Source organism: Entamoeba invadens, assembly GCF_000330505.1.
Source record: "Entamoeba invadens IP1 unplaced genomic scaffold scaff_1105074725195, whole genome shotgun sequence".
In the NCBI taxonomy this organism is placed as follows: domain Eukaryota; phylum Evosea; order Mastigamoebida; family Endamoebidae; genus Entamoeba; species Entamoeba invadens.
The window spans coordinates 121315-130930 of NW_004440169.1; the positions used below are offsets into that span (position 1 = coordinate 121315).

Genomic DNA, 9616 nt, shown 5'->3' on the forward strand with positions numbered 1-9616 from the left:
TCCTAATCACTTTCCGATATAAAAAATAAATAGAATTTGCTCCTTTTTTTAATAGGATATTAATAGGATGATATTTCATACTTTATAATTCGAATAATTATTGTAATTCTATGAAAAAATGTTATTTAATGTTGTTGGAATAATAAAAAAAGTGTTTTTTAATATATTTTCAACAAAAAAAGTTCATAATATTTTATTCTAAGCCATGTCCTTGTCGTCTGGTCAAATAAAAAATACTTAAATACAATAAATGGAGTCAATTAACTTCTTTTTTGCTCTTGTTTGTGTTGAGGTTCCTTTGGTTGTTGTGGATGAGTTTCTTGCACTGGTGTTGTAGTTGGACTTTGAGATGAATGTTCTGTTGGTTGAGCACCTTGTTGTTGGACAGTTGGTTGTTCTGGGTGTTGAATTGGTGTTCCCTGAATCGCACTTCCTGTTTGAGTTGATGTGGGTTCACTATGTACTTGAGGAGTTGGTTTATGTTTATAAGGTGGGATTGTAAACCTCTCTTTAACAATTTTTGAAGTAATTATTGGCTTCGCCACAGGAGTGATGAAGTGAGGAGGCTGTAATATTTGAGGAATTGGTCTTATCAATGTTTGTTCTGCAACGTGTGGTGTTTGTGGAGTTCCCGGTGTTGGTTTTGTAGCAGTAGCTTGTTGTACATATCTTCCTCTTTCTCTCTGTTGTTTAATCAGTGCTTTTCTTTCTTGGTGAGTAGTTGGCTTTAATTCGACTTTTTGATGTTGTTTTTCTTCTTCTTGTTTTTGTTGTTGCACTTTTGGTTTTGCGCCTTGAGCAAGTGCTTGTTCTTCTGTTGGTTTTGGTGTTTTTGGTCTTAAAGGTGGCAACAATGGCAATTTGATGTCTTTGCCTTTTTCGGTCATCATAAACCGCTGTTCAGCTATCATTTCTGCAAGTGACTTCCGAGGTGCCTTTTTCGTTGGCGGCTGTTCTACTTTAGGAACATCTTGTGATTTTGGCAAAAGATATTTCTTTTCTGTAGAACTTTCATGCCCCTCTTCCATCACAACTTTTAATGTTGTTAAAAAGTCGGCAAATTTGTTGTGTGCTCTGAAAAACTCTGGTGTTTTTTGAACTTTCAATAATTTGGCAAATAAAACCAAATACTTTACTTTCATCTCCAAAAGTGTAACTTTAAGATATAAAGCATTCTGGAAAAATACCCTTTCTCTCATTGTCAAATCTTTTGATGTTTGCACGTTATTTATATTTGTCTTCAAATGGAACATATAACATCCATAACCTTTTTCGGTCTTTTGTAAATTGTAAGCCTTTTCTATTAACTCTATCCATTTCATCAATTTGGCTTTTTCAACTTTTCCTTTTGTGTCAAACTCCTTTAACAACTCTAGCATTTCTTCTTCTGATTCTTTCATTTCATCAACTGTTTTCCACAAATTAACGGAAAAAACTTGGAACTTCTCAACATATTTGTTTGATAAATCGGTCAACACCTTAATATAACTTTCTAAATTGATGATCAGTTTTTTTAAGGCACCAACTGCCTTTGGTGGTATTAAAACTTCTTGTGGATCATCTTTTGGTTGATCTGGTTGCCCAAATACAACAGTAAACAACACCAACACTAACAACATTATGATTATTTAATTCCTTTTCAAAAAACAACCAATTCATTGAAGTTGTGGAAAAGTAACTTCTCACCATGATTACTTGACTTTCGAAAAAGTTGATTTGTTATACTTTAAAATCTTCAAACTAAATTTATTACTAAACACTATTGTTATTTGTCAAGTTTGAAAAACTGACTGTACTTTCATTCAATATGAAATTCTTTATTCGTTTTCATAAAAATTTGTCAACTTCTAATATCTATTTTTGAATCACTTACAATTGCCTTATATAATCAACAAATGGATTATTCCATACTATTATAAACTATTCATATTTAAACAAACTCATCATTTTGAAGTTAAAATTTAAAACATATTTCGACCCACTTCCTCCTTTTAAAAAATGTTTTTTAATTGATTACAACTTTGAATATAAACAATATAAGAATATGTACAACTTACTTCTCTCAAACTCAAAACACGACTCTCAATATTTAAAAGTAAAACATTTGCACATAAAAATTAATTAAATTCCAAAAAGTGCGTCGATGCACTTCATCACATTCGGACCCGTCACCTTTTCTTCAATGACTGGATTATATTCGACAATATCAGCTGAGTGTAGATTTTTCATTTTGCCCATTTCTTTCATGAAGTAAATCGCGTCTTCGAGTTCAACACCATTAGGCACAGGAGTACCTGTTCCGATGATATACTTTGGGTCAATCCCGTCGATATCGAAGCTCAAGTGGACGTAGTCGTAGTTCTCAAACTTTTTAAATATCTCTTCCACGACCTTTTTCATCCCAACTTTTTTGACTTGTTCTGCGGTGTAGTTCGAGACGCTCTCGACTTTAATTTCACTTCTCTCTCCCGGGTCTATACTACGGATCCCAACATAAAACAAATCTTCCGGAGTGATCTTTCTCGTCATCACCGTGTTCAATTTCTCCGGGCCTATACCAACACAACACGCTAATGGCATTCCATGAATGTTTCCACTCGGCGACGACTCCGCAGTATTGATGTCCGGGTGCGCATCAAACCAAACAACACCAACTCGCGCATTTGGCGTCGATTTGTCGGACGCTTTGACTGCGCCAGCTACCGTCCCAAGACCAATCGAGTGATCTCCACCGACATTCAGAACAAAGCGCGTGTGACTGTAGTGCTTTGCGATAGTGTCGCGAAGTTCGAGATTTAATGAATAGACTTTCTCTAAGTTCTTAAGACCCTTTGCGGTGTCGCGGGAGCCTTGTGGCATTGAAATGGTTTCAATGTCCACTTTCTTCTTTTTTGAGAGGTGCGACAAGACTCCATATGACTCGAGGCTCGTTGGCCCTTGTTCGACACCATCTTTGGGTTGGCCGTATTTCTGTGGGACTCGGATGTACGTCACAGATTCAGACAACATGATTTACTTTTGTGGATCGCGGGAATGGTTTTATATACGTATTGGTTTAGTTCTTTATAATTTGAATTGTTACTTTCTTTAAGTTTAGTTAATGATGAGAAAACAGGTTTTTGGAGAATCTGGTCGAATTGGTTGTTGGACTTTTGTAAAGGGCTTTGATTTCGTATGTGGGAAAATCTCTCTCAAAAAATCATTATTTTGAGTTAACTTGTATTGAAATAAACAATTTTGGGAAACGAAGAATAAAAATGCTAGAGTATTCGTAGATAGTGTTGTGTTTCTGTTGACGGAAAATGCCCAGAGCCTATATTTTCTTGTCTTCTTAAAGTTTGTTTTATAATTTGGTTAATAATACGTGAAAAAAAGGGATTCTGTCCTATTAATTGTTATAATAAGTGACTTTTTCTATTGGTAAAAAGAAGTTAGAAATGCATTTTATGTTGATTTTAGAAGTCAAATTAGTGATCTTATTAAAATAAATTTATTATAATAATAATTAAATGTATTATTTATTTTAGAAAAGAAAAAATACAGCAAAAATATAAAAATGGGAAAGTCAGAAACAAAAGTAATTTAATGGTGATTGAAGACGAATTGGCTTTTCATAACTTTTTACATTCTATTGTCTTCGATATAAATATAAAAAGTCAACGTGTCATTTAAAAATAGACGGAATTTCTTTTTGTTCTCTTTTTTGTTCAATTGTGTATACGATTATTTTGGACAAAATGCCCGATTCTTTAAGTTTCATTAAAGCTAAAATACCATCAAAATTCATCGGCATTTTTAAATGGAAAATAATAAAAACCCTAATTTACGTTATTTTTTTCAATTAAATATAATGAATGGTAACAAAACAACAATAAATGCCGTTTAACAATACGTCAAAAATCAAATTAATATTATTGGCATTTATTAATTATAGTTAAAACATTTTAAGAGTTGATAATACAGCAATAGATGTAATGAAAATGCCGAGAACTTTGTAATTTTTATTTGGTAAATTATCAATTTGGTAAAATATCTCTTTACACTTTAGTTAACAAAACTAAATACTTAACCATAACTTATAATTAAAATTATAATCAAGAAATAGTTGTAATTTTTGATCATTTTGATTTTATTTTATGTGTTTGTGATATATTTTTACAATCTTACAACAATAAAAATGTCATTATTTTTTAATTATTAATTATAATAAAAACCATTATAATTAATAATAAACTATGATTTAACAACACTATTATCCATAATTCTAGTACAGTTTTTTCTATTTTCTAATACATAATTAATAGTGTTAATCAACCACTCCAACTAGTAAAATAATACTATTATAACCATAATTAATACATCCCAATTAAAGATTACACGTCACTTGATTCCACATTCCGCCATTGATTGTAGTGAAGTTGTTTAGTAACAAAAACCACATCTAATAGCATTTGTTTTACTAGAGCAAGTGAGAAACAGGTCTAACCGATACAATCAAAACAAGTTACAAATCGAAGTCGTCAATGATATCGAGAGGGATATCTATATCGTCCTCCACGTCGAGTAAATGCAAGAATGGGTGTTCCAAGCACTCTTTTGCCTTCAGTCTTTTCTCTGCTTTTACGACCAACAATTTTTTGACAAAATCCAACGCCTCGTCGCACAAATCCTTTCCTTTAAATCTTTCCCAGTCGATCTCTCCCTTCATAATTTTCTCTTTGACTTCCTCGACGCTCCCGTCGAACGGAAACGACACGGTGAGTAAAACAAACGCCAGAACTCCGATACTCCACATGTCACACATCTCGTTATACGATTCTTTCATTCCGACAATTTCAGGAGCGGCGTAGTGTAACGTCCCGCACGACGTATTTAAGACTTCTTCGTCGAACCGTACTGCCAGTCCGAAGTCCGCGAGTCTAACGTCGAACGGTTCTTCCGCTGCGGAGCACAATATATTCTCCGGTTTGATATCGCGATGGCAAATGAAGTGCGTGTGTAAGTATTCTACGCCGCTACAGATCTGCGTTAAGATCTTAATGTTCTGACGCAGCGACAAGACTCCTTCCGTCTTTAAGACTTCGAAGAGTTCGCCTCCTTCGACGTATTCCATGATCATCAAGAATTGGACTTGTGTCTCTATCACTTCTTTCATGCCAAGTAAGTATGGGTTGTCAACTTGTTGCGAGATTGAAATCTCGCGCTCGATGTGTTCGATCGTCTTCCCGTGAATCTTTCTTTTATCTATCACTTTAATCGCATACAATTTGCTCTTGTCCGGGTGCATATGCGCTGTATATACACAACTGAAGCCTCCACGACTGATTAAACCGTGGATTAAATACACTTCACCGTGCGGTGAGGTGATGGAGGTCCCCGCTGTGAATGACATCTCCTTTCAAAGTGTGAATTGATGAGTTGGACTGGGACCCGAAAAAAAATACCTGTTTTAAGGGTTTTGCTATTGGCTTGAACTGTTTGAAAGATAAGGAATTGTACTATTTGGTATAATACAGTTTACTTCGATTTATAGATCTTTGGCACGAACGGGACAGTTGAGTTTGTCAATTGGAGAAGAACAAAAAACGGAAAGTAGAGCATTCCACACACTTTCTTTTTATTCGCCGAAATCTCCCGAAATATTTCGGAAATGTAATGTACAATAACATTCGTTTTGAAAAAACACAACCGAACGAAAAAGAAAAAAAAGCAAAACTTTTTGAAGACAAAAGCTAAAAAATAAAAAAAAGACAAAAAAATACGAAACATCTTAGGGAAATAAGGGTGTTGTTAGTGGCAAAATGCGACTCAATGAGTGAAAAATGTTGTGTGAGAAAAAAAAGTCGGCAGTTACTATTTTTGGGTCAAAGATAAGTGGTGAGTTTCGTAGAACAACTCAAAAAAATGAGATTGCAGAGAAAAAACATGATTTTTGCCGCAAAATAAACGCGAATAAAATGGTCTTTTTATTCAGAAATTCGTGAATTGGAGGTAAATCAAAAAAAGATCAAAATAAACTAACTCCACAACCATTCAATCAAATGTCCCAATTAAAGTTGTCAAGCAGATCAACGATAGACTTATCTATCTCATAGATTTGGTCGTAGCTGGTTTCTGTCGTCTTCTTGTCACTTTCCTCTTTAGTTTCTTTTATAATTTCGTTACTATCAATTTTACTATTTTCGTCTGGTTTGGGTAGTGTTACATTTATAGTTTTTATACTATCTAATTTACCATTCTCTGGAATGTTTAGTTGAATAGTTTGGATACTATCATTTTTACTATTTTGCACTTTCTCTTCACTTTCCTGTTGTTTTTCTTCAGTAGGACTATCCTTACTGATGTTATCAACCAACTCCTCAAATGTTGTTATGACGCGGCTTGTTATTTTGTCCACAGAATTAACAGGTTTAATTTCGGCATCACTTTTTTTGTCATCACTTTTTGCTTCGATTTTGCTTTGAAGTTTGTCATTAACTTCAAGTGGTTGCGGCATAGTTTGAGACTCATTTGATGTTTTTTTAATATCAAGAGGTGTCGTAAACGCTTGTAAATCAATTTTCATTTCAGGGATTCTCGTTTTGTCTTCGAATTCGCCTTTAAACCCAAAAACTCCTCGCTCAAATGCTAAAATTCCATCCATCTCACCTATAAGCTTGAACGTTCCGCTCTTCACAATTTCTCTCACTCTCTTCTCACATGGTGTTCTCTTCATTTTTCTTTTTTAAGTTTACTTACTTTTATAAGACTTTTTATTAATTTCATTATTAACATTATTAATTCAATTTTATTATATTTTAACTATATAAAAATTACTATGTTTTCCCGATATTTAGCAATAAAGTTACATACATTGTTTTTTTTTATTTTATATTTTTTTTTTAAAGAGGATTATTATAAAAAACAAATACAATTATAATAAAACAATTAATATATTATATTATTTGTTTACTAATAAAAATTAGTTTAAAAAATAAAAAATTATTCAAATTTTAAAAAGTTAAATTTACAATTTTTTTTCGACTCTTTATTGTTTTTTTTACCACTCAAAACATTTTAAATATTTAAACTACTTTTTATAATTAATTAAATTAAAAGATTTGGTTTTAAATTTTCAATAGTTGATTAGCAAGACATTAAACTTAAAAATAAGTAACAAAAATATCTGAAAAATAATAATATAGAATCAAGTCTAGAAGGTGTGTTTTGTCACTTTACAGTTACTAAAAAAATATTATTATTAAACTATAAAGAAACTAATAATAACAACAAATGTTAATTTATTGTTTTAGTTTTTCAACTTTACCATCAATTTATCATTATAAAAACTATATAATAGAAACACTATTCGTGTTTTTTAGCAACCACAAATATAAATGTAGCAACAAAAAGGCGTTTTTAAAGGACATCCTTCCACTCGATCTGAGGATTTTTGAGTAGAAAATGAGGTGTCGGTTCGAATTAAATAATTAGAGCTTCAATTTATTAAATAATAATAAATATAGTATAACTTTTCCATATTAAGACAGAAATAATAACCACATTTAATAAAAAAATTGAGATCGAATTACTCAAAGAATGACAGAAGAGAGAGTTGAAGCTCCTATAATGCAGAACGAAAGCGAAGAAAAATCTCCGAAGCCTGAAATGAGTGAGAGCCCAAACGAGAGCACAAATAAAGCCTCAAAAACGTCAGACAAAGAAAGTGACTCTTCTTCACCTCGCTCAGACGATAAAAAAAGTTCGTCTTCAATGTCTTCTGGAGATGAAAACGAACTTAACACACAAAGAAAAGTACCAGTGTCCCAGATCGTTCTTTCTGATGATGGAAATGAAACTAAAGAAACTCCAAAGAAACCTCAAAAGACTCCAAGTCCATTTCCTGATATTCCCGATTCTGTCATTCCAGAAACACTCGATGACGTATTGCCTTTCAAAGGCCTTTCAGAAAAAGCAATCCAAAATTTGTCGAAATACAATGACAAGTACGAAAATGGGAAAACAACATTACAAAGCTACATAGAAAGAATTAATGATATGGAAGGAAACTTATTTATTCAAGAGAAAGTCAAAGTCCCTGAAGTCTCTGTTAAGAACTTTGCCGATGAAGTCAAGAACTTAACGAAGTCGTACATTTCTCTCAATTTGAAGGGAAGAGGTGTCATGTTCATATCAAAGAACTATTATAGAATCCATGCTTTGAGTTTGGCTGCTGTAGGTGCTGGGATGTATGTCATTCACATGAACCCCTCTACGCCGATGGTTTCGTTGGTTGAAGCTGTCAAACAGTCTGGAGCAGCACAAATTGTGTGTGATTTGGACAATAAAGATTATGTTGTTGAGTTGATGAAATACACAAAACTGCCATGTCTACTTATTAATGGTGTTATGAACGATGGTTTTGTTAATTACGACGATTTCAAAAAAATAGCAGACTCAGTCGATGACGCAAAATTAAAAGAAATTTCATCAACACAAAAACCTACTGACATTGCCGAAATTGTATTCTCAGAAGGACCAAACGGGATCAGAGGAGTTGTCTGGACACATGGCAATATCATCGCACAGTGCTGTGCACTCAAATCAATGTTTAACTTGACGATGAAAGATAAGTATATAATGTGCCACAACATGTCGTATTATGTTGAGAGATTGTTTTCATTGTATTTACCAATTATGGTTGGGTACCAAGTATATGTATCCACCGATGTATTGTATCGTGAGAACTTGAAATACTTCATTGAAATCGCTAAAAAATTTAAACCAACGTTGGTTGTTGGAGTACCAAGATTCTACGAGAAAATTTTAATGCGATTGAATGAAGTGTTAAAGAAGTCTAAACTTGCGGCCAAAGTGAAAGATTTAGCGGTAGATGGGATGGTTAAACAAGAAGAAGGCAAATCAAAGCCAGTTGGGTATGGCACATCACGCACTTTGGTCTTCAACAAAGGAAAAGAAAAGTTAGGTGTTGTTAATGTGAAATATTTCATATGTGCTGGTAATTTGGTTCAAAGTGTATTAAAAGAAGTCATGGGGAAAGGCATTGAAGTCTTTTGTGGACTTCCTTTCATAGAAACCACTGGATTTATCGCACTTAATAGAGAAAAGTGTTTGCAATTGGAGTCCGTTGGTAAAGTTATTGATAAATGTGAAGTGTCGCTCAACGGTAGTGAATTGGTTTGTAAAGGACCCACAATATCTGGTGGGTACACAACCGAAGACATTGAAGAAGAATTCAAAACAGGATGCGAGGTGAAAATAAATAATGGGTTCATCGAAATAACAACGTTCAGCAAATCAGTAATATTAACAAGTTCAGGCGAGTTCATTCCATACAGATACGTCGAAGAACTTGTAAAGCAATTGGTAGTTGTCAAAAGTGCATTGATTGTAGGCAACGACCGACCGTATTTAAGTTGCATATTGACCGTAATTTATGCCAAAGCTAAAGACGTATTGAAAGAGAAGTGTCCGACAGAGAAGATGCTTGCAAGAGATTCGTACTTCGGCACTTTCATTCGTCAACGAATTGATTGGCTTAACAAACAACTTCCAAAGCCACTTCAGATCAAACGGTTTGGAATATTACTTGATGGGCAACCAGGCACTGATATAT

General features: G+C 33.5%; 5 protein-coding genes across 5 annotated transcripts; 1 reads left to right on the forward strand and 4 right to left on the reverse strand.

The window, feature by feature from the left end:
* Positions 1-260: 260 nt before the first annotated feature.
* Positions 261-1619, reverse strand: EIN_273950 (hypothetical protein; the record flags this gene model as incomplete). Its single annotated transcript, XM_004254561.1, has 1 exon — positions 261-1619. The coding sequence occupies one exon, from the start codon at positions 1617-1619 to the stop codon at positions 261-263; it is 1359 nt and encodes a 452-aa protein (XP_004254609.1).
* Positions 1620-2121: 502 nt separating this feature from the next.
* On the reverse strand, positions 2122-3009 carry EIN_273960 (arginase, putative; the record flags this gene model as incomplete). The annotated part of the gene is made up of 1 exon (XM_004254562.1): positions 2122-3009. The coding sequence occupies one exon, from the start codon at positions 3007-3009 to the stop codon at positions 2122-2124; it is 888 nt and encodes a 295-aa protein (XP_004254610.1).
* Positions 3010-4504: 1495 nt separating this feature from the next.
* On the reverse strand, positions 4505-5392 carry EIN_273970 (myosin light chain kinase, putative; the record flags this gene model as incomplete). The annotated part of the gene is made up of 1 exon (XM_004254563.1): positions 4505-5392. One exon carries the CDS (start codon positions 5390-5392, stop codon positions 4505-4507), a length of 888 nt encoding a protein of 295 aa, XP_004254611.1.
* A 645-nt stretch (positions 5393-6037) lies between these two features.
* Positions 6038-6715, reverse strand: EIN_273980 (hypothetical protein; the record flags this gene model as incomplete). Its single annotated transcript, XM_004254564.1, has 1 exon — positions 6038-6715. One exon carries the CDS (start codon positions 6713-6715, stop codon positions 6038-6040), a length of 678 nt encoding a protein of 225 aa, XP_004254612.1.
* An 863-nt stretch (positions 6716-7578) lies between these two features.
* EIN_273990 (AMP dependent ligase/synthetase, putative) lies at positions 7579-9533 on the forward strand (the record flags this gene model as incomplete). Its single annotated transcript, XM_004254565.1, has 2 exons — positions 7579-9407; positions 9452-9533. The coding sequence occupies 2 exons, from the start codon at positions 7579-7581 to the stop codon at positions 9531-9533; spliced, it is 1911 nt and encodes a 636-aa protein (XP_004254613.1).
* Positions 9534-9616: the final 83 nt, after the last annotated feature.